The 23,249-nt window shown below is 41.6% G+C and overlaps 1 protein-coding gene across 4 annotated transcripts in view; it reads right to left on the bottom strand.

Annotated features, from left to right (window-relative positions):
* PTPRT (protein tyrosine phosphatase receptor type T) overlaps positions 1-23,249 on the bottom strand; it is a 467,104-nt gene that overhangs the window by 34,945 nt on the left and 408,910 nt on the right. For all 4 annotated transcript variants that reach the window (XM_080405963.1, XM_080405961.1, XM_080405964.1 and 1 more), the window contains 2 exons: positions 13,194-13,381; positions 7,103-7,190 (listed from right to left, as the gene is read on the bottom strand). In XM_080405963.1, the coding sequence (XP_080262089.1) occupies positions 7,103-7,190; positions 13,194-13,381 (276 nt within the window). The remainder of the gene's footprint in view (positions 1-7,102; positions 7,191-13,193; positions 13,382-23,249) is intronic.

Below are 23,249 nucleotides of genomic sequence, written 5' to 3'. Positions count from 1 at the left end.
CAACAAAAACCCAAAAAAACCCACAACACAAAAAAAACCTGAAACACCTTCCCCCCCAAATTAGAAACATTCATGGTTTTGAGGATGTTCAAAGTTACTTTAAATAAGGCAATAATATACTAGATATCAATCTTTTCATCTCCCAGCATGCTCTACAGCTCAATGCATAAAGGAACTACCCCAGCAGGCAGATTATGTCATGATGTTCCACCAAGGGAATATTTTGATCTTTCCCTGGAACAGCTGGTGCTGGGCTCTGTCACAGGAGATACGGCGCGAGCTGGGCTGTTGGTCTGATCTGGTCTGGCAATCCCAGCACTGGCGTGCGATTCATTGCAGAACTGCTACTTAAGGGCCAGTTGCTTGGCAAAGGCTACTGGGTTACAGAGGTCACTGCTGGCCATGCCGGGCTCATTTTTAAAGGATTTTTTAAAAGTAGTATAATATCGAGTCCATTAAATTTATTTCCCCTCTACCAGCTGTATAGACCATAGGCCTTGGTCAGTTAAACATTGATGTTTAGAAGCACTTAGTAAAATACGAGCCTAAGTATGTTTTACATTCAATTAAAAAGAATCACAGCAATGAAACATAAAAATACGAGGTGTGATTCTGCAGTCAAAAAGGGGTTTAGTCATGACAATTAAATGTAGAAACAGATAATTGTAATGACAGATGTGCACACAGTTCTGAAATCCAAGATTTAGATATATATTAAACACTCATTGGGTTATGTAAAGGAATGATTCTCATATTCTTTGCATTCTTTGGGTGAGATTTTCACACACAAAAAATACAACCACATTGCTGCATTTATCAAATACTGTATTTGCATTCAGAAAAGGTTATGCAGGTGAATCAATCAAAAGCTCTGTTATATTTGTATTAATAAATATAACCTTTGTAGACGCAGTGGAAGTAGGTATATTTCTCAGAGCGCTGATGTCGTTCCCAGCTCTAGACAATTACCTGCGCTCAAGGCAACTGCACTAGGAGTTGCAGTAAATCATGTGGGTAGACAGACAACAAAAGAATTTATACTTAAAGCAATTCACAAAGACAGACAAAGAGCTGATTAAACCGGACACGTAGATGAAATACACAAAAACTCCCGCAGACAATTTCACACTTGAAATTCAAGGCAGCAAACTAAGCTAGTTAAGAATCACACAGAACAAAAGCTAAGAACCCCCCCTCCCTAGAGCGAATGGTTGGGAAGGGAACATTTACTAACTCCTCTTGTGATGCCATGATATAATAACGTTATGAAGTCTTAACTTATTGCAACAATAGAACTAAAAAGCAGAAAGACCAAAAATGACCCTGATGACAAGTGAAAAGAATCTCAGGTTGATTTTTTAAGTGGGACAAAGACACTGTCTGTGCACGGAGTGTTGCTGAAGTGCTGTGACTAGCCCTCAAGGAAGAATCTGCCTCTCTTCATTTCATAGAACCAAACCCCCAAATTAAGTTTCAGCTCTTTGAGCCACGCTTTAGTTAAAAACTTAAAACAGACAGGCTGAACACCTCCTGAGGAAGCTAGATGGGAAAGACCTGAGAAGGAGATGGCAGGAGAAGTCTACAGATTTAAGACAATTACGGATAAAGAAAAGATGCTCTCTAGTTTTGGTTGTTGGGGGATTTTTTTGCTTTAAGTCAAATATGGTTATTCTATCTGTGAAAAACAGTAAAGGATGAAGAAATGATCATTGGAAATGAAATATTTTTTTTTAAAAAGGAGACATTCAGGTTTAGGTCCAATTATATTTTGGGACTGAATAAAAGGTACTTTTAGCTGAACTTTGCTTCAGGAGGACAGAATTCAAAATATTTCATTGCATATTTTACAAAAATGAGATTAATTCCTGTGAAAGATGTATTTCTCTTATAAATGTGAACAGTGCAGCAGAAAAAAAAAACCAACACACACATCTGTGTATATGGTAAACACACAAAATATTAACAATGCCTTAAAGGTGTCTTTAATTTTGTTCATAAGTTCACCATCACAGCCAGGATAAAAGTTCATGAAGTAACTTACCTTATAAATCCCCCTTTTCCCTCCAAAATTTATTTGGGATTTGGCTTTTTTTTTTTAATTGAGAGGGGGCAAAACCCAATGCAATTTATTATGTTATTAGCAGTAACAATCTTGCACTTAAGTTTTTTTCATCTACAAATTTTAAATAACTCTTTAAAGAACAGCATGAGGTTAACATTTATTTCCGATTCTGCACCCTATCCCCTGGACTACACTAGCCAAGGCAGCTACATATTCGGCACACTGAAATGAACGTGTTGCCCAACTCTTCTGTAGACCTATCAGACATCGTATCACCATGTGTTAGGAATGGATTATAAGAAACTAAAAATGGAGGGAGAAACAGAATGAAACTGTATGTCAGTAACATTCAGAACTGCAAAACATAGAAATATATTTTAATAAATGTATAAATGATTTTATTTCTCCTTGTTTACTATAGTCTGTATGTAAGTTAGCAGAACTCTGAATTGGTAATGAAGAGTACTTTGAATGAAAATTGGTCTTAAAACAGATTTCAAAAATGACAAGAATTTCACCAAAAAGTACTGTGCTTCCATTTTAGTGCAAAAATGTTATCATTTCAAACTTCTGTCAAAATTCCCATTAGTGATCATTTGAAATATCATTGCAATTTTTCCACATCTTATTTTGTCACCAGCACTGCATTAATCTCACAGAACTTTCGCCATCTAAATATTACGTAGCTAGTCTAAACTGGCTGTCAATGTTCCCCGCACAGTCAATGGAAAATCACAGACAACTTTTTAAAAGATTCAACCCAGTTCTGGTACAAAAGGATGATTTGCCTTTTCAAGGACCCACTGTCGTCCTCTTTCTATCCCCACTGATCATGGACTGTGCCTTGAAAACTGCTTAACAGCAAGGTGTGATATGTCCCATCACCTCAGGATCACATACCGTGGACTTTTCACAGACAAGCAAGAATTCTGGCACCACAGAAGAAACCATGGAACAAAAACACTTGGAAGATGAAAAGTCTTCTTTGCTAAATCTAATACTGACATGTGGTTTTTTTTAATTCTATGCGTTATCGCTGTCTGTGGCCGAGAAGTGCTCTCCACCTGTGCTTCAGCTGAAAGCTCCGTTAATCTCTCTCTGTTGTTCACCTTTTCCACCACAAAATTCTCTGATTAATTTGCAGTCTTCCAGCCCAAAGCATATGGTATTCAGAGCACAAAGGAAATGCAGCAGATTTCTTTACTGTCTTTTGTCATTAACTCAACAGTTTTTAATGGACCATTACAAGACTTTACAACCGTGGTGCATAAGTGGGAAGATGCTTCACTGCAGGTGGGGGATGTGTCCAAAGTAACACCAGGATGAGCACTCCTGTCAGTGCTGACCTCCTCCTCTAATAATACACTCAGGAGGAGAAAAGAAACGAAAAAAGTGCCCCTCTGCAAGGCAAAGCAAAACAACCCTTGTGTCTTTATGTCTCAGCTCTCATCTGAGAGTTTTTAGTCTTACAATGTAATGGGTCTAAATCTGGACAAGACGGGGAGAAATAGAATAGACACAAAGGTCCCATATAGCTTCTGGATGTTTTCTCTTCTCAGTAATGGGTTCAGCTCAACATCCCTCCCCTAACAACCACTTGCTGATGCACTTTGAAGACCTCAATATCTAGGCCCTAAAGCACATTAAATAATTTTGCTTCAGCACACAAATGGATTCACTACTTACCCTTTCCCCACAAAGAAAACCCTTGCATCTCCACAACTGTCCTTGTGTTTACAGCTTTTATACCCAAAGTGCAGGAGCAAAGCTCATGGACTCTGCCGATATAATAAAAAGTTTGAGTAGGGCAGCTTCCTCCAGCACAGCAAATCTGTGCAGTTGCAGGGCATCTTCCCATGCTCACCAGCGGATTTCTGTGCTCATACAGACCCTAAGCCCACTAGTTTTTGCCTTTTCTCCAAAAAATATACCTGTGCTGCAGATTGAAGGGAACCCTGAAAAGCTGGGGTTTAAAGCATAGGAGAGGTTAGAGCTCTCCTTGCATCTCCTCTCCATGAACAGATCAGCTTCGTCTGCAGTTTTGGTTTGCAAATATAAGAACAACAGATGTTGGGGCTGGCAGTAAGATCTCGGTTTTCATACAGGCACGATGTTAATACAGCCCTGGGAAAGCAGTGAGCCGAGTAAAACAGTCCTGTAAGTGTACTATTACCCAGAAGGCCATAAAGACAAGATCTAATCTGCTGTGATTCACTGAGCAATGCTACTTATTGCAAGAGCTTACAAACCCATGTTTTAAACAAAGTCTCTGAAGCAGTTACAAAAGTTAGATCAAAACCTGACTTTTCAATTCACTCCCCAAAAGGCATGGGATATCTTGTTCCAGGAGTGATGAAATGGCAACTGTGGTTAAATAAATCAGGTTAATTGCTATCTGCAGCCTTTTACAAAATAAACTGGTAGGAGCAATCAGTACATGCTCTGGGTTTTACCAGCAATTACAATTCTAGCACAACAAAGCAGCTAAGGGTGTGATCGTTTTCCACCCCCCAGCTCTGCTCAGGCTTTCGCACAGTTTGTACCCACGGAGCACAATTCCTTTTCATGATCTGCCTAGAGGGAACTACTGCTGTTCTCAGCTCTGCTATCAGTTCTTTACTCTGGATCCTGTTGTTGCCTTTACTCAGGAAAGTTGCCTGACGTCGCCCATCAGTAGGGTCTGGCTCAAGGCTTAGCCAGCGACACTACCGGTAATTTCCCAGTGGTTTTAGAAAATGTCTGATGAATGACATGCTCCTTCCTTAGGAATCCTCCCTTCCTTCTCCCTAGCCTCTTCAAAATGAAGCAAGGATTTAACTGCATTTTATCACTCTTTATTGCTCATTACTAAATTCTCCTTGCTATCTTTTAGAAGAGCTGTTGTCTCCTCCTCAGAATCTTTGTTCTGATATACATCTGAAGTGAAGAAAACCCACTCAACTTTGTTATTTCTCTTCAACTCTTCTGCAGTCTTCCTCTTTCACTACCTTTCTTTCTTAATCCATCCCTTCCCACTCTCTCAACCTCATTCTGAAATCTTTCCCAACAGTCCTCAAACTTGAGCTTCTTTTCTGATGTCTCATACCATGCAGATAGCTCTTCCTTAGCTTTGATTACAATTTGCATTCCCCTTTTCAAGTGCATCTCCTCCTATCTGTTCTGCTACTGTATTTATATTTATAGCTAAAAGGCTAACATCACTCTTCGTTAGATAACAATTCATCTTTGTGAACACCTTCCCTTCACATAACTCCCCATTTATCTTCCTTGATTTTGCTTCCTTAATTTCTTCTCATATTTCACTTGGAGTTCAATGTTTTCTTTGTGACCACCTTCAACAGAAATTACATGGTGTCCGTTGCATAGTCTCGTCTCTTTTCATCTCCACTTTTACATTACACAAACTGCTTCCTCAAAATCACACAGAGGAACAAAGAGTCTTTCACATTTCCTTCTTTATATCACTCTATGACACTTCCATCATTAATGTAGCGTGCATTTCTTATCCTGATGATTCATCTGACTTAGAGCAATTAACCAATTTAATCTAAGCTAATCGTATAAACAGGTAAATTGAACCCCAGTCTTGAGGTATATCTCCGGCACTAGAATTCAGGAAAGCTACAGAAGTGGAGCTCATAGGAAGCTGAAGTTCAGGGAGACGATGTTCTCGCCAACTGTAAAAGTCCAGTACTATCCTTTTCATTTTCTACATGGAGAAACAAAGACAGATAGAACTAGTGACCTGCTCACAACCAACACAGAAAGCCAGCAGTAGAAGTGGGATCAGATCAGGGCTCACAAAGTTCTGATCTTCATTTCCACATTTCTTCATCTTTACCGTATGGTCCCTGAACTGAGCTGTTCTATGCCGTTCCCCTCAAACTGGTACATGAATCATTTCTTTCAAGAATTAAAAGAAAGAGAGGAGCAGTTATGTGTGAGATGATCTTTCTTTGTGGCCAAGGTTTTTTTGTTTAATTCTTTATTAACATCTGTTCTCCAGGAAATACATATTTAACCTGAGAAAAAATGCAGTACTAAATGTATCACTCAGCGTGACTTAATTTTGCTCTTACAGAGTTCTATAGATTTACCCAGTCATGAAAATCTGTGGCACATTCATGTATATTCTTATTTCATGTTCAGATGGTCTCAGGCCTGGCTTCTCCAACTTGATGCTGCTCAGCAGCCCTTAAAAAGAATTCCTTCTCACACCTCCTCTCCCCAGTCATCATAAGGAATAACGAAACGGTGGGGTAAGCTGCCTTGGAGAGCTTGCGGAAAGCTCAGCTTTGGAGATCGTTAGGAAAGGCTTCACAAATATCTGATAAAAGTGACAGAGGTGAATCTAGTCCTGACTTGGAGAATAAAGCTGACCTAAATGGTTTTATAGGAGTCCTTCACTGCCCTGCAGTTCTCTGATGCATCAATATTCCTATAACGTCAACAGTAACTGGTTACTGAAAGAAGTAGAACTAAGAAGCTTTAGTCCAATTTCAGCTGACTTATTGTGATTCTGAGGCAGAAGCTAAGCTTGTCCCTCACATCAAACCAGCTCTCTGGGGACAAGCAGCAACTGCTCCACTGGTTACTGACCACAAGGAAGGAGAAAATCTGATCTCTGATCCACGTCTAAAAATTGGATATAGCTGCGTCTCCTTTTGTGCTCCCATTCGTGGCACTGAAAGCTCTGGATTATGTAGTAAAAATAGACAGAAAATGGGCATCATCACCCACTGCGAAAATCTGACAAAAGGATTTAGCCCTCAAATTACAAACACTAAGCACAAAGCTAGGCAAGTAGAAAATGTGTAAAAAAGAGTGAAGTCATGCAATGACTTTACGTAAAACAGTGAAAAACCCCATAAAATAATAATAAAAAAATATCATAGAAACATAGCCTGTAACCAACAGATTGAACTACTGAATGATCAGCACTTTAAACCAACGTTTAGTGAGATTCTCAAACACACCCTTTTCCACAGGATACATATAAAATCTTACAGAAAGCTCAGTTTAATGTGAATTTACACCTACAGGAGATTATGTTTCCGTATCTGTTCTTATTGCGGTTTTCATCTTCCTTGGCCGTATCCCAGGATGCTGTCTGCCCCTCAGGTAGTGCCTGCAAAATAAACAATAGTGGAGTGTTTATAAAAACGTGGCCAATGCCTTCAGGTGGATTAAGAAGACTGAACCGGGCAAAAATAAAGATGCTGCATAATTCAGCAGTCAACCAAGCAAACAGCTGTTCTTGAGGAAAGGGCAACATCCACTAATGCAAAAAGCAGAGCTCGGTGCAGACCATTTGCATCTCTTGGCTTCTGCTAGTGAAGAATCATTTTCCTCCTGCCACTTCAGATCTAAAAGGATCAGGGGAATTTGTTGCTGTCTGCACAGTCACAGGTTAACCTCATTTTCCCTGTAGAGCAGGGTTTGTGGAGTTCCAGGTATATACACTCTTAAAAAACCCCAGATGGCTGAAACATACCGCTCAGTCTTGCATATTTAAGCTGAAAACAGATACAGTGGTTTCACCTATTTCTATATTAATAATGGGGTGATGCAGTACAAATCACTAAGTGGTTTTCTTCGGGGAAAAGTAAAGCTCAGGGGTTTAGCTCATGTGTATGGAAAAGAGGCAAAAGGAGGCAAAACATGCTCCTGAAGCATGAAAATAAACAGTAATTTTCCTAAAATCTGCTCTTTTAGTTGAGAAAGGCTGGGGTAAGGAAGCCGGCAGCACACGGTGGTACCCTGCCCCGTAGCCTGGCCCTCCTGCTGGGCTAAGCACACTCGGATGAGCCGCTTTCCCCTTGAGACACATCCAGGGAGGACCCTCAATGGCAGAGCCAGGAAAATGGCAGCTGGCAGGGGGTCCGGCTGGAGGACCCCCATGCCTTCCTCGGAAGGTGGCTCAGGTGCCTGTAAGCAGGACAATCCCTCTCCCTGTCTCAGGGGGGTCGGGGATGTCAGTGCAGGCAGCCCAAAGCAGCAGGCACAGCAGTGCTTTCTGCCAGCACCAGCGGCACCAGCTTTCTGGGTACGGCCGGCACCACAGCGGGGCAGAAAGCCACCAGCGGCAAACGGGTGCCACCAGCTGCAGCCAGCCCAGCCTCGACCTGTGCTGAGAACCCAGCCAAGGAGAGCAGCAGCTCCCACCAGATTGCCTCTGTCCATCTGCCTCCCCCAAGATCTACTCCCTAACGTGATCCTACATTACGAAAAAACAATGGCAAAGTTATAAATTGTATTATTTATGGTCCCTAGGGAATTATGGGGGTTTTATACTGCAATCACTGTAGAATCGTATCTGCCTTAGCAAGCAGCAGGTACTTTGACACAGCTGTGCTAGAAAATGAATTTATATTCATCTTCACAAGCCATCCAGGTCTATTACAGTGCCTGAATGCAATAGCAGAGACACACAATTATGAGGATCTACAACACTGACATTACAATTAAACTTAATATGAGCAAACCCTCGGCAGACCCGATCGTTGTGCATTTCCCCCAAAGGGGTTCCAGGACAGAAAATGTCAGGCACTGCAGTACTGCCACGAGCATCGCTGACAAAAGACAGGGACAGTGAGTTCTGATTCAAAAGCCCAGGAGAAAGAGTAATAACTCTGTAATTGGCGAAGGCTTTGATCACACATATACTTCCTTTACAGACAGCTGTTTCCAAATAGCAGCTCATCTCCTGAGGAAAAAAAAAAAAAACAAAACAAAAAACCAAACCCAACCAACAAACCCACACACAACAAAAAAATCCCCGAGTAAAAGAAAAGAGGTAAGGAAGGTTCATTTTCATCTTCAAAGACTGAGGAAAAAGATGCCTTATTTTTCCACTAATGTAAGATTACATCAGATTGACCAGAGAATAGCAACAGTCATTAGACATCTAATCATAGCTATTTGAAAAGAAAAAAATAAAAATATGACTTCCATGTGGGAGACGCTCTCTTGGCCAAAGAAAATACATTCGGGTCCAATAAATCCCTTTTCAACAAACCCTATCCTTTCATGTGATTTGAACATAAAATTCACTATTGAAATTGATGTTTTTATATTTGCCTGATATAGCCTCCAAAGATTTAGGAGTCCAGGGTTTTTTATCTCGTTCAATACCAAAGAAATCTCTGCTTTGCACAGAGCTATCCACCTCTGAATCAAGGAAGAACAGCTCGAGCTGGTGAGGAACACAAACTGCCTTTGCAGAGGTGTGCCTCATACCCCTACTTTTAGATTACACCAGGTGAACAAATCAGAGTAACTGCACGTACATGGGTGGTACAGCATGAGTAGTTTTTCTGTGAGACCACTGAAAACGCGGCACCAAGAATAGAAACAGCATAAAAAATACAAAGGCAAAAATACCAATTATAATTTGGTTGCATAAGAGGAGCATAGCTAACATTTTGTTCCTTCAGGTTTTGTTTGTACAAGAAGTACCTCTATAGTAGTAAATAGTGTTAATATTTCTGTTTCTCTCTGTGTTATCAGCAATGGTAAATCAGGACAGATCATTGGTATTTGACCCGCATTTCACAGGAAACACTCGCCCGTCCGTCTTTGATTTGTTAGCAGTAGTCAGTAGGTAGAAATTTTCAAAAATCTGGACATGATCTTTAGGCGTTCCTTACTTTTCTTCTTTTAGAGAAGTTTTGTACAATTTATGCTGAAATATCTTCCCAGTAGTGGAATGTATGTTACAATGACGCTTTTTAAACTAAATTGATCTACCGTTTATCTGAAATTACAAAGATAGATCCCTAAAAGGCAGCTTTGTCTCAATCAAGCTTTCTAAGCACCACGGCCCAAACATAACTAAAGTGTTCACATTACATTGAGGCTTATTGCAAGCCAATTTAAATTTCCAATGGATGCATTTAGTTAGTTCAGTGTTTGTTTTTAATTTAAATACAAAAACTTGAATCATTCATCTGCACTGATCCACCCTGATGCTGCAGTACTGCTGCCAAAGGCAACAACATCAATTAAAAGCCTCGCCGCTCATCTCAAAGTGTATCACAGAGCCCTGGCCCCCTCCCTGCAGTCACTGTCTTCTCAGCTGTGGTGGCAAAACTGTTCCCACAACTCTGCTGTGACCTAGGATTAAAAATTGCTTTGGCCAAAAACCCCTCAAAACACCTGAAAAGAAATAGTTCATCCCATTCCGGTTCACAGCAAAGCCTTAAGCCAACACTGCCCAAGGACAGCATCCACAGCAACACCCTGCTTTCAACTGTTTTTCAATGTCACATCATAGCCTGAACCTATTTGTTCTATTCTTTTGACCAGATAGATGTGTAGCCAGCCAGAAATGAAAGGGTTAAATCCAGGGGTGACTTCAATAAACTGAAGACCCTCACTACTGAGATACTTGAGGAAGGAGCCACAAAATCCAAAATAACTGACTGGTCTCAGTAATGCAGCAGGAGAACGTACTTTAGCAACATCCTAAATCATAATGGAAATGAGTTTGGATACTTAAGCTTATGATCTCCGTAGCCAGTAATTGGTGCTCGCAGTAAGTCGACGGGACTAGTCCCGCATCTCACAACAAATTAGGGCTGATATGTGCTGAAAAAGGAACAGGTGACATCTAAACGTGCCCCCTTAAATGTTTATAGCTACGCCTAATCCCCAGCACTGCCATCTACACCCAGTGCCAGTGACACACTTCTCCTTTGTGATCTACACGTTTTATTGCTAAACAGAAGCAGCAGCCCAAAAGTCCCGAGCCCCGCTCTGGCCTCAGGTGCAGCGGGCAGACCCAAAATAACACACACACAGCAAGTGCTGACAGGTTCCCACGCTCACACACGCACACTGTTATCATCCATTTCACACCAGCAGCGACACCACTTACTCAACCACATCCTGCTTTTCCTCTCAGGTGGGGTTACATGCGAGGTGCAAGCAGCAGAAACATTTTTTCTAGATGCCCTCAGTAAAATGCGCTGCCTGGGCTCTAATGGTCTAGGTGAAGCTCTACTTTAAACAAATATTGAATGTAATTTCCAGGTTACTCAGTGGAGATGAGAACGTACAGAGATAAAAGATGTCACGTGTGACTGATACACTCTGTTCAAAGTGATTTTTCATGAGAGTAAAATTATTTGGTAACATGTCACTAAATAGACTGTAATTTATGCTATCAATTTGCAAAGTAGAAAATCAGCTCCTCAGAAGAAAAAACATATTTGGAGGTGACACTGATATTAGTGTATGAAAACACATTTTGAAAGAGACACCTAATTCTTTTTCAAGATTTTATCAACAATTCTGCAAAATGTTTTGCAAAGCCAGTTTTGCAGCTTTGTGAATTACCACCCAGCTTTGTGTTCCTCCAGATTCCAGTCTGAGACGCCACTCTCAGCCAGCTGAAACCTCCTACCTTCCAGGAGTTACAGCACTCCTTGACATCCTCCCTGCCTTTGGTGGCTGAAAGCTATCTGGAGCTGAAATGCTGCCTGCATCCCATGCTCTGGAAACCAAATTCCACCATGGAAAATGACTGCTACTTCAGGCAATTACCCCTGATTGAAGGGTAGAACAGCGCATGTGGTTTGAGAGCTTGTGGCATTCTCTAGGCTATTTCTTGTAAAGAAAGGAATTATGCAAATCTATATAATGTCATCGTCATTATAGACGTATGTAGATAGCACTTTCTGGGAAAGGCAGAACTTGCGGAGCTGAAAGTTGCACTGACATTTTTCATGCTAATGTGCTATTTTGATAATTACCAATGCCAGTGCCAGAAAATTACATATATGCCAGCACCTGTTTTCTTCTTGAACATCAAGAACTAGATCTTAGGGCATCTGTAATTAAGCTGAATGTAGTTTTGGGTACTATTCATGGAAAATTGAAGCCGGGGGTGGGGTGGGGCTAAGTACATCTCCTAAGAGAATTATTACTTTCTAAATATTAAACAGAGCTCTTTATATTGATAGTTTAATTAGTGTGCTCAATCATGGGGCATGACTGAGTAGACCTGGTTAACATACAGTTACCAAAAACATTTTTTATGACAATCTTTGATGCCATCTGAATAAAAAAAAATACTCCCTGGTGACAATCAGGAAAAGATTGCCTCTCAATTACAGCAAAACCCAGCATCAATGATATAAACCCCATGGACTCTTACTTGCAGGGTGGAAAAGTGAGCTGTTTTCATTAAGTAACTTATTTTTCACAGCTGTTATGTTATTTTTAAGTAGTTTTAAGGCCACTATGCATATTAATTGCTTATTGCCTTCCCGCAAGCTTACTACATTCATTATAATTATCACTTGCTAGAGCAAAGTCTCACATATGTTTGATGCTATTTCCCTCTTCTGTTCTCTCTGCTGTAAATGCATATTCCTCTTCCAACTCCTCCCCAGTGTTGTGTTTCTTCTTATTATCTGGATTTCATCCCTGATCATTCCAGCTTGGGGTGAAGAGGTGTTAAGGAAGAGGGCTGCTTTCATTTTTGCAGCTTACTCTTCACTTCTCATGGAGTTGAAAGCGTACATCAGCCTACCATATTCCGAGCCAGAGCTCTGAGCATACTAGAAAACCCTACCTTCACTTTAGCTACACAAGGTTCTTGCCTTTGCCTTTACAATTCTGCATTCAAGTCATTATGCTGCGATTTAATTTGATCAATTGTTACATGGTATTTGGAGGTCCCAAAAAGCTCAAGCAAACCCCCTTCCTTCTCTTCAAGCCTGGCTTGCGCTAGTGTCAATGAAAGCTTATCAATAAGTAAGGGACTGTGGCACTTCAAGTCCTGCATGGAGTCCAGCACCTGTTAAATATTTACTGTCTGCTCTTTATGGGAAAGAGGGCACATGCTAACGGATGAGCACAATGTCATTATCTTACTGATGTAGTAAACACCTTTGCTTTGGACTAGAGGGCCAAGATTGCTAGCACTGTAAAGCCTAGAGGGCCACCAAAGATTGCTAGCACTGTAAAATCCTACCCTCATAAACAGAAATGAGATGGAGAAAGGAAAGGATTAAGAGGGCAAGTGCAGTAGGGAAAAGCTCTTAAAACCAGATATCCTCCCCTCCCAAGCATCTGTCCTTCGTGAGTGCAACTTCTCATTCATGTGAGCAAAGGTTCCTCTCACCTCATACTCCTCTTTAAATCCATAGCCCTGTCCTCGCTTCATCTGGGTGATGTGCTGCAGCAGGTCGGCCACTCGGATGGCTGGCTGGAACTGTCCCCGGGGGTAGGACATTTCCACCGGCTCGCAGCTCCGGTACGGATGGGTCTGGATAGTCAGGGTTGGCTGGGTCATCTCTCCATGGCTACTGTCTGTTTTAAAGACAGGGAGGCAAAACAAGCTTTCACCTATCTGGTATTTCCGTTCTCATTCTTGCTCCGTTTGTTTCTTTGCTTCTCCACCACCCCATAGGTTGGTGCAGGCAAAAGAAAGTAAAGAAATAAGTAGGAATCACACACTTGTCTACGGCTGCCTAAAAGACTAAACGACACTCCAGTATTTTTTTGTGTCAAGGAGGACAAACCCAATGAGATAGGAACAGAGCAAATAGCCAACCAGGCTAATGAGGATCCAACACGTAGAGCTAAGTAGCACATTTAGTAAGGGTGAGCTCTGCATAACGACTCCAATCAATTTACATACCTTTCTTCATAAACCTGCAAAGAACATGACTGAAAGATACATACAGATGAGCAAGATAGTCAAGTGGGATTTGGGGTGTACAACATGAGATAACTGGAAGGGGCCCAAGTTAATAGTAAACAAATAATTAGCATTTCAAATCAGTCAGCCGGAATGTTGGAGGCAAATTGAACTGCTCTGCTAGTTCAGGCCTAAAATTTACAGGTCAATTACAATGATGTAATATTATCAGAAATAATAAACCAGCATATAGTTATCTTGCATGCAGAAATTTAAATTTCAGATACATAAACTTAACAGAAAAAGTTTCTTTTTGAAAGAAATTTATTTCAAAAAAATCTGTATCGCTATGCAGATAGAATTGCAACCTCTTCTATCCCCAGCAAAACTCTGTACAGAAAACAAAATATTTCTGCTGAGCTCAATAACCAAACAGTTCACCATCATAATATTTAACAACAGAAATTCAGATTAAATGAAAAGTTCAGTTTCTTACCTACCAGAGTTGACCAAATATAAATAGTTGGCCAGATAAACCATTGGTTTTTCCTATGATTACAGGCATCTGAGATCCTTGGGTTCTTTTGCACATACAAGCCTTTAACAGTCTGCATCAATTCTTTCTGCTCTTACCTCAAACCAATCTATTAGCCAACAGAAAACATATCTCCCTCACATTGTTCATAAAAAACCCTTAAGATTGCATACACAAGGCTTGTTTCTTATGGTAAGCTTACTGACAAAGAGCCTAAATACCATCCCTTGTCAGCAATACTACAGTCCTGGTTTTGAAGGGATAAAGAATAAATAAATCAAATTGCAATTTCAGGGTGAATTTTGTGAGGCAGAAATATGGCCAAAATGCTATTGTAAACATTGCTATCCTTGAGAAATCGCCGTGGAGTTTTGATCAGGAGCAGCCAGTCTCTCTGCTGTGTCCCTCATTGCGAAGGTGGGTAGGAGCAGACAGATGAGGGCATTAGACTGCCTTCTCAGCAGCTGGCAAAACAACAGCATGACAAAACACGACAAATAATGCTTTATCTGCTTTACTGTTACATTAGGGGAAAGATATCAAGACAGGCAAATGCTCTGTTTTGAAGCTCCACGACTAGGAGAAAGGACTGCCAGCAGCGGACACTGCTGCAGGGGAAAGTTGATCTCCAGTGTGAGATAAATAAGTCTGGTGGATGAAATACCAGAGATGCTGAATGCGTCCTGCTTCCTCTGAAACAAATTAGCACAAAGCCATCATCTGCTCTGATGATTAGGCTACAGAGTTTAAGGATTTCTGAATCCCAGGTGCTCATAAACACAGTCACATTCTCAGGACGCTCAGAGCTTTACAGAGCTATGGCCCTAGTGAAGCAATGTTCACATACAGAATGTGAATAAATTTGGGATTTAAGGAAGAGTAACATCCAAAGCATTTGTATAATCATCCCTAATGCTCCGACTAATGACAGTGTGAGAACTCTGAACAGAGGGAATTTCAAGGCTTATTAATTCCCCTAGCTGGATTCGCTTTCCCAGTGCATCTTTCCTCCCCTATTCCCTATTAACCTCCTGTAATGGAGAGGAGAAGATTTTTATCGCGGACCATTTCCGACAGACGTACTATGCTTAATTTTCCATCATTAGGTTTAATACAAACCCAATTTCACAATTGGCTTCTCTGAGGAACCTGCAAGTAATGTCACATTTTTATCAGCCCCAATTAAAAAACATTACAATATCCCTATTCGAGAGGGAGTCTTAAAACTAATGTGCGGTTCTAGCGCTAATAGGGTAAGGGCACATGCAGAGCACAGGCTACTTGTAAAACGTAGCTCAGATCAGTCAGCCCCTTAGTGGCAATTAGGAATTTCTCTCTTCATCACATCTTTTAATTCGAATATACTTGGCTCTCTTCTCAGAGAGAAGTATCAGAGGGAGGGGTGAAAGGCAGGAAAGTGGTGTCCCCTCCTTTCCAGAGTAACTTCCCTCAAGGTAGGCATCCATGTTATTAATCTGGAACTAGAAGAAGCTGCTCAGGAGCAAAGAGGGATCTGACTCTGGCCCTTGAGTTTATAGTGACAACTGTGCTTCTCGTCTCCTTGATCAGACAGATAAAAAACAGTACAAAACCCACTGACTGGAGTAACAGCTCTTGCAGCATGGTCCATGGCATCACACCATTTGGGTGCCCCTTACCCAGCCAAGCATTTCTGCTTTAAAAAAAAAAAAAAAAAAAAAAAAAAAAAAAAAAGTATCACACAATTTGGGTCATCCTACTCTGAAGCTTATGACACACAGAGTTGGAACTAGGTAGATGATCTCCTCTGGACATCCATGACAAATGCATCCTGAATGGCCTTTGCGCTACCTGAAAGAAAACCCAATCCCGACACTTGCACCAGCTCCGGATGGCTGTCAGTTATACCCGTCAGCGTTTTATCTGTGCCAGGAAAAGAGTAGAGAGGCTTTTACGTAGACAAATTGCTACGCATGAGGCAAGCCTAGCGTTCCTATGTCTGCTAATAAAGCCTGACGCAAAAAACATATTGTTCCTTCTCTGTCTAATCGCACCATGAGTCTGAACCTCAGCATAGTTAATGAGGTGCTCACGCAAGGCATGACGCCTTCTCTCAAGATGTGCTGTTTACAGCAATTTTGGGAACAATTCAAAATGCAGGTAGGAGGGGAGGTAGCAGCAAACTTATCTCTCACTAGGACAATCAACCAAAAGGGTCTTTGGAGGGCTTGCAAACAGGCTTTGCTTTTCCCCCAGGTTGCAGCTATAAACCCCATCTCATTCCTTTTGGCACCGTTATTACTGGAAAGGAACAAAAATACCATCCCCTCAAGCAAAGTCAGACTTCTACTTTAATTGTAGCACTAAAGGCAAGTCACAGCAATTTTCTGTAGTCCCTTCTCTCCATCCCCTTCTCGCAAACGTGCCTCCATTCCCTTGCAAATGAGGATGAATCTGTAAGACAAATTGGCCAAGACTTTCACTGAGGTTTCAGCACTGCTTCTAAAGCATGTGTGCCTTTTATGAGTTTTCAGTGAGAACAGCAAATGAAAAAAGAGATTATTTTTTTTAAAGATGCTTGAAATAATTCACACTAATACTCAGAAACTTCTAAACATACAGAATCGTGCATCAGGGTTTTTTTGATTCTATTTCATATGCACATCTTATTTCTAGTCATATGTCCACATTTTTTTGATTGGAACACATACCACCATATTTCCCTGCATACCAAAGATGGGATACAGTTCCAAGAAATAATCCAAATTAAAACATTCCAAGAGACGGTGATTCCATTCTGACCCCAAAAGTTGTGGCAACGGTTAATTACCCTTCCTGTCTAAACATTTCTTAATTGCAATTTGATTTTTTGTAGCTTTCACTTGCAGGCACAGAATCTTATACCTTCTGTTAGATTAAAGAGCCCTCTGAGCATTTGAAAACTTGACCCATGCAGGCACTGATCAAATCACTTCTTCAGTTTCTCTTTGATAAAGTAAATCAATTGAGATCTTCTGAAGTCTCATTAGGGCAAGTTGTTCAGGGCTCTGGTTCCTTCCTAGAACTATTTCCAATTTTCCACAGTTCTTTTTGTGCAGCTGTAAATAAAAAATGTGTTCTGCACGTTGCTGGAAACATGCTGGATCATTTCTAATATTAGCACCTTGCAATAGCAAAATTTGTTGTCATCTTGTTAACCCTATTTAGTGCAAGACTCTTACTCCGTATAATACAACATGCTTTGCCAACACAGATATTTTGATTTCGGGAAGCTGGCACTTTCATTACTAGCCTAAGAGTACACAGAGTACCCTGAAATTTTGTATAAGACATTAAATCAATGATTCACTGTCTCCCACATAACTAGCCCGATCGGGAAATTCTTCAGGCATCTCAGCTTCTCTGTTTAATGTGTAACTGCAGATAATCACATTCAACAATGTTGACACCACTTTTAGTATCCACAAATTCTCTGTGCTTATGAAATGGTGTGACACACCTGTGACACACTTCTTTGCTGGAGAAATAATCATGAACTTGCTGAAGTAAACGCTGAAGTCTTACTCTGCCCAGAGGAACGTAACAGAGCGCAGCGTGCAGGGAACACCTGAAGCAGGTGGTCACCTCCAGCTAGGAGATATCCTTCTCCATTTGATGAGTAGCCCCAAGGCTGAGATATTATTGCTTGCCTGGTGTTACAACACCTTGTATTATATACTTCTGTTGCTACCCAGATGAGTAAAATAAATATGTCTCCCTCCACAGAAAAACTGAGGAACTCCTCCATAGATGTCACAGATAAGATGAAGAGCAGCCAAGAAATTAGGTTCCCAGCCTGGAAGTGGCTCTGTATGATCAGACCCCCGTGCAACATCCCAGTAAGGCTGCTGGGAGGGGACCTGCTCATCCAGACCACCTTTGGGGATTAAAACTTTAGATCCTTTTACAGATGTAATCTTGTTTCATGAACAGTTTTGTTAGCCTGAGAGAGATATATCTGGACGCAGAGTATCCTGTTGCCTTCTGACCAGAAAACTAACCTGTGCCTCAAACAGCTAAAAGCAATGCTGCACTGGCACGTCATCTTTACATGCAGAGAAGTTTCTTTCAAAACTTTTGCTGTAATATCCACAAATTCCTTCTGTGTCTGAAATGACAAGCCTATCATCTCTGTTTATATTTCTATTCTCTTAGCCTTGGCAAGTGTGTAACATAGTAAGACATCCTTTGCACAAAATAAATTCTATTTTTAGCAGTGTTTGTGATAGATTTAATTACACACACATCCAGCCTCTCTACACTACAGTAAGGGCTGTCAATTATTTGACATCTTCCCAGGATGACTACAGCATGGCTAATATCTCTTCCCCTTATACCAGGGATGTGGTGCAAGCTAGTAAAATTAATTTGCTTTTTTTTTTTTTTTGCAAGCATCAAGGCTTTATTGTATGATAAATATACAGCTATAATATGCTATATACAATACAAACAGCGGTATGGCAAACCAAAGGCAAAACATAATTTGTCTAATGATATCAACCGAGCTATAAAAAGGCTCATTCTTTAAGAAAAACCTTCTGACACCAGGTTTGACAGACTGGAGGATGCATCTTTCATTTCAAAGGCTATGAAGCAGCCTCATGTGCATAATTAAAAAAGCTGGGAAAAGTAACTTTCTCTAGATTCTAAAGAGATTTTTAAGAACTGCTCGGTAAACACCTTACACAAGAGTATTCTAATCTTATATAAACTGTTGCATATGGGTTTTTCATCCGTTAGCATTGAAATAAAATCCCCTTAAAGATGTAAGGAAGATGCTTTGGTGAGGTGGGCCAAGACCTGGGACCGTTGGGTTCGTGTAACAGTGCGGCTCTTCAAACGCATGGACCTCACCAGGTGAAATCTCTCTTTGCCTGCTTGGTGAAAAGAGGCCGCCAGATCTGCCGACCTCACAGAGCACTTCAGTACTTACAGCTGAAAAGCTACTGGCAGCTTCAACATAGCACACAAAACTGGGAGCCGCTAAAGACTGAAGGAGAGTTTTCCAAGCCACCTGATCATCTGCAGGCAGAAAGAAATGTGAGAGAAATTCAGCTCGAGTAGCAGCCTACAAGGGCACGCACCTCCGCTGCCCATTCTGCTGCAGGCCAACATCAGCACAGCGAGCTGGTGTGAAAGCCTCTCCCACAGCTCCTTAGAGGCTGACGTGGCCTCGGAGGCTACAGATACAACTGAACAGATCAAGCCATTAATGTTTAAGCTTCCATTGCATAAAAGTAACTCGTCCTGCAATTTAAAAAGCCAGTAATGGTGATACTCGCTAAAGCAGCACCATCAGCTGCCTAATACCTTTTTAGTTCTTCCAACTTAGGTTGTAGATATACCCACAGCAGATTGATTAGGCACAGGCAAAAGCCCACACGAGCTACAGAAGACTGAAATTCAGGGCAAAATTCTACGTTTTTCTTAAGCACAAGTCAGTTTTTGTGTGAGACTCCATGACAGTGAGCTTTCTCATTCTGCCCATCTGAAGAAACTACAAGGTGCTGTGGTCCTCACCCTCTCTGGAGGGCAGTGACTCTTGTTCTTAGGATCCTCTCAAGCAGTTGAAATGAGAACAAGGGTAAATGTCCTTACATACTGCTGAGAGATGTTAATGGATGCAAGGGAAGGACATGCTGGTTCCCCTGAAAAGTTTGCCCTGATGACATCTGCCAAACATCTTCGAGAGATACTGGCCGTGCATGATTTCTCCAAACCCAGCCTCCTCTTCATGCCTTACAGTACTGGTACCACATGGGCCTTACTGAAACGTTAAAAATAGGGAAATCTCCCTTCTTTATTTCTTAGTATTATCTATTCACTTTCTTAATGAAGATGTGCAAAACATTTGATTCCAGAGCTTTCTACAACTGGAAGAGAAAATTATGGAACCAAAAACATCTGTTACAGAAAAAAAGTATTAATCAAGCATGGGGTAGGGTACAGGCAAAACTAAAATCCCTTATATCTTACTACCAACAAATCATGTCACAGCCAAGCCTGGGGAGTCATCCACTCCTGCAGATACAGAGCATTTATTAGCAGAAGGCATAACAGATGGGAACAAATAGCACTGGACTGCAGGTGGTGTCCAGAGATGGATATTGGTAATGCGATAACTGATGCCCTTTTTAAGATCTCTTTATCTTTCCCAGGAATGAATATTAATAAATATCAAAAATTAAACTTATTTTGCTCATACAGCAACATCCAACGTCTGGTGAATCTATCTAAGTCGCCAGAATGCCAAGGTTTTAATTTGTCTTCAAGTCACAAGACAAAAATTTCTTCAATGCCAAGGACTGTTTCACAGCACCTGTGGCTGTTAAAATCAGAGGGAACTGGGGGATGTTGGGGTGTGTTTGTGTGACCAGTCTGTGTAAATCACGCCTCAAAAGTGCTCTGTACTTAACTTTCCAGGTGTAAACCAGGGATATTAATCTTTGCTCAGATATAACAGTAGAAGTTTAAAAGAGTTTTGAATACATAAGCACAAGGTAATTTGAATTCCTATTTCCTCTTTTTCCTCTTCAAAATTGAGGATTTCAAAAGTTTTGGGGGCTTTTTTGGATTTACTTCCCCATGAGAAGTCCAGATACAATCTGTCTATTGCTCTTTGAGCTTCAGATTATGAAGTTCACACCGTAATTCTCACTATCAGGACAGGGAGGGCAAAACAGCGCTCTCAAATGAGGGTCCAGCTTTCACAGATGCCAAGTACCAGCCTCAGAGTAGCTTGACATCTTCCAGCAAACTGCAACTCTGGGCCCTGTTCCTAAGGCAGAGCCAAGAGGTAAGTCTACCTTAAGACTTTTCTATTGACAACACTGCCTTTCTGGGAAACAAGAACAAACTTCCTGGAAAAAGGACTCCCTTACTTCCCCACCTCATTAAAAGGGGGCTCAGTCATTGCCGTCAGCATTTTGATAGATAGTGGGATAAATGTGTCTGTTGTGGTAGTCCCTCCAAGCCTCTATGTCCTGGTGGTTAGTCTGTAAGTCAAGGCACTTGAACAATCAATTGTAATTTCTCCCTATTCTAACTGTGCACCTTCAACAGGCTCAGAGTAATGTTTAAAGCAGCCATGGTAGATCGGTGTGTCTGGAAGCGATCATTTACTGTAGATAATCCTAAATGACAGGGCTGATAAATAGCACTGGTTAGATTCTGATCAAGAACACATCATCTTTCTAATTCATAGCAGAGGAATTATAGAATTAACAGAATCATAGACTGGCGTGGGTTGGAAGGGGCCTTAGAGATCACCTAGTTCCAAGCCCCGCCGTGGGCAGGGACACCTGCCACCAGCCCAGGCTGCTCCAAGCCCCGTCCAGCCTGGCCTTGGGCACTGCCAGGGATGGGGCACCACAGCTGCTCTCAGCAAACTGGTCCAGCGCCTCGCTACGCTCACAGTGAGGAATTTCTTCCGGACATGTAACCTAATCTCCCCTCTTTCAGCTTAAAGCCACCCCCTTGTCCTGGCACTACAGGCCCTTGTAAAAAGCCCCTCTCCAGCTTCCTTGTCAGCCCCGCTAGGCACTGGGAGCTGCTCTAAGGTCTCCCCAGAGCCTTCCCTTCTCCGGGCTGAGCCACCCCAACTCTCTCACCCTGTCTCCACAGCAGAGGTGCCCCAGCCCTCTGAGCATCTTCGTGGCCTCCTCTGGACTCACTCCAACAGGTCCGTGTCCTTCTGATGTCAGGGGCTCCAGAGCTGGATACAGCACTGCAGGGGGGGTCTCACCAGAGTGGAGCAGAGGGGGAGAACCACTCCCTTGACCTGGTGGTCACGCTGTTTGTGCTGCAGCCCACAACTGCCTTCTTCAAATTCTACTGACAGGCAGCACCCTCCAGGGAGAGCCTGAAGTTGTAAGCTGTTATTACTCACTTTCATGGGTACATACACCTCCAGTAAGTTTCTGTATAACTTCTTTTATCAGCTAACAGTTTCTGCCAATTTTGCTGTCCCTGTTAACTCACTGTAAAAATGTATTATTTGTAAAAATCCAAAAGCTAAGAGCCACACAGTGGATTCTTTATTTATCATCTTAACAAGAAAAGCCAGTTTTCAGAGGTGCTGAACAGTAAAGTCACCTCTTTAGTTACCAGCAGCTGCAGAACAGCCTCTGCCTCTCAGAACCTGCCTTTTTCTTACTTTCTCAAATCTATACCAGGCTGCTTGAATATTTAGCATTTAACTCTTAGCAGGTGGGGCCACTTGCCAAAACCCAGCCTCTAATTTCTCTAAATAACCTTTATACTTGCACTGAGTATAAACCTGTAATGTCCTACCTGCTTTGGACATGCAAACCCCTGCTTATATCTGCAAGCCTGGAGGCACAGGTGGCTGAGCCTCACTCACAGGACAAGGGGTAATGGTTTTAAGCTGGAAGAGTGTAGATTCAGACTAGGTGGAAGGAAGATTTTTTTATTTTTTTTTTTTTTAATGGGTGAAACACAGGCACAGGTTTCCCAGAGAGGTGGTAGATGCCCCATCCCTGGAAACGTTCAAGGTCAGGTTGGATGTGGCTGAGTGACCTGCTGTAGTTGAAGATGTCCCTGCTCACTGCAGGGGGGTGGGACTAGATGGCCTTTACAGATCCCTTCCAACCCAAACGGTCTATGATTCCACGCCAGCTGCATAGGCACAACCACATATGTGAATCAACACTAAGCCAAAGGCAAGGCAGCCTGTGGGAATTTGGCCCAGAATGTCAAATCCCATTCACAAAACGAAAAAACAAGTACTTGACAGAACTCCTAAACCTTAATTTTTGAACGCTTATTTCCTTTTTAAAAATGAAAATAGCAATTAATAGCAATAATAAAGCATGAGTAAAACAAAAAGCTTTCCAAGTAACACATGACCACAGGATTACGATGCTGGAGCCCAGCCAATTAACGGTGCTCTCTCCGAGTTATTTTCAAGATACAATAAGTGTGTTTGCTCTCCAGTGAAGCGCAATACACCATACCTGTCTTCT

The sequence above is a fragment of the Falco punctatus genome (assembly GCF_963210335.1).
Source record: "Falco punctatus genome assembly, chromosome: 10".
Classification (NCBI taxonomy): Eukaryota; Metazoa; Chordata; class Aves; order Falconiformes; family Falconidae; genus Falco; species Falco punctatus.
This window is presented reverse-complemented; position numbering and strand designations above follow the sequence as displayed.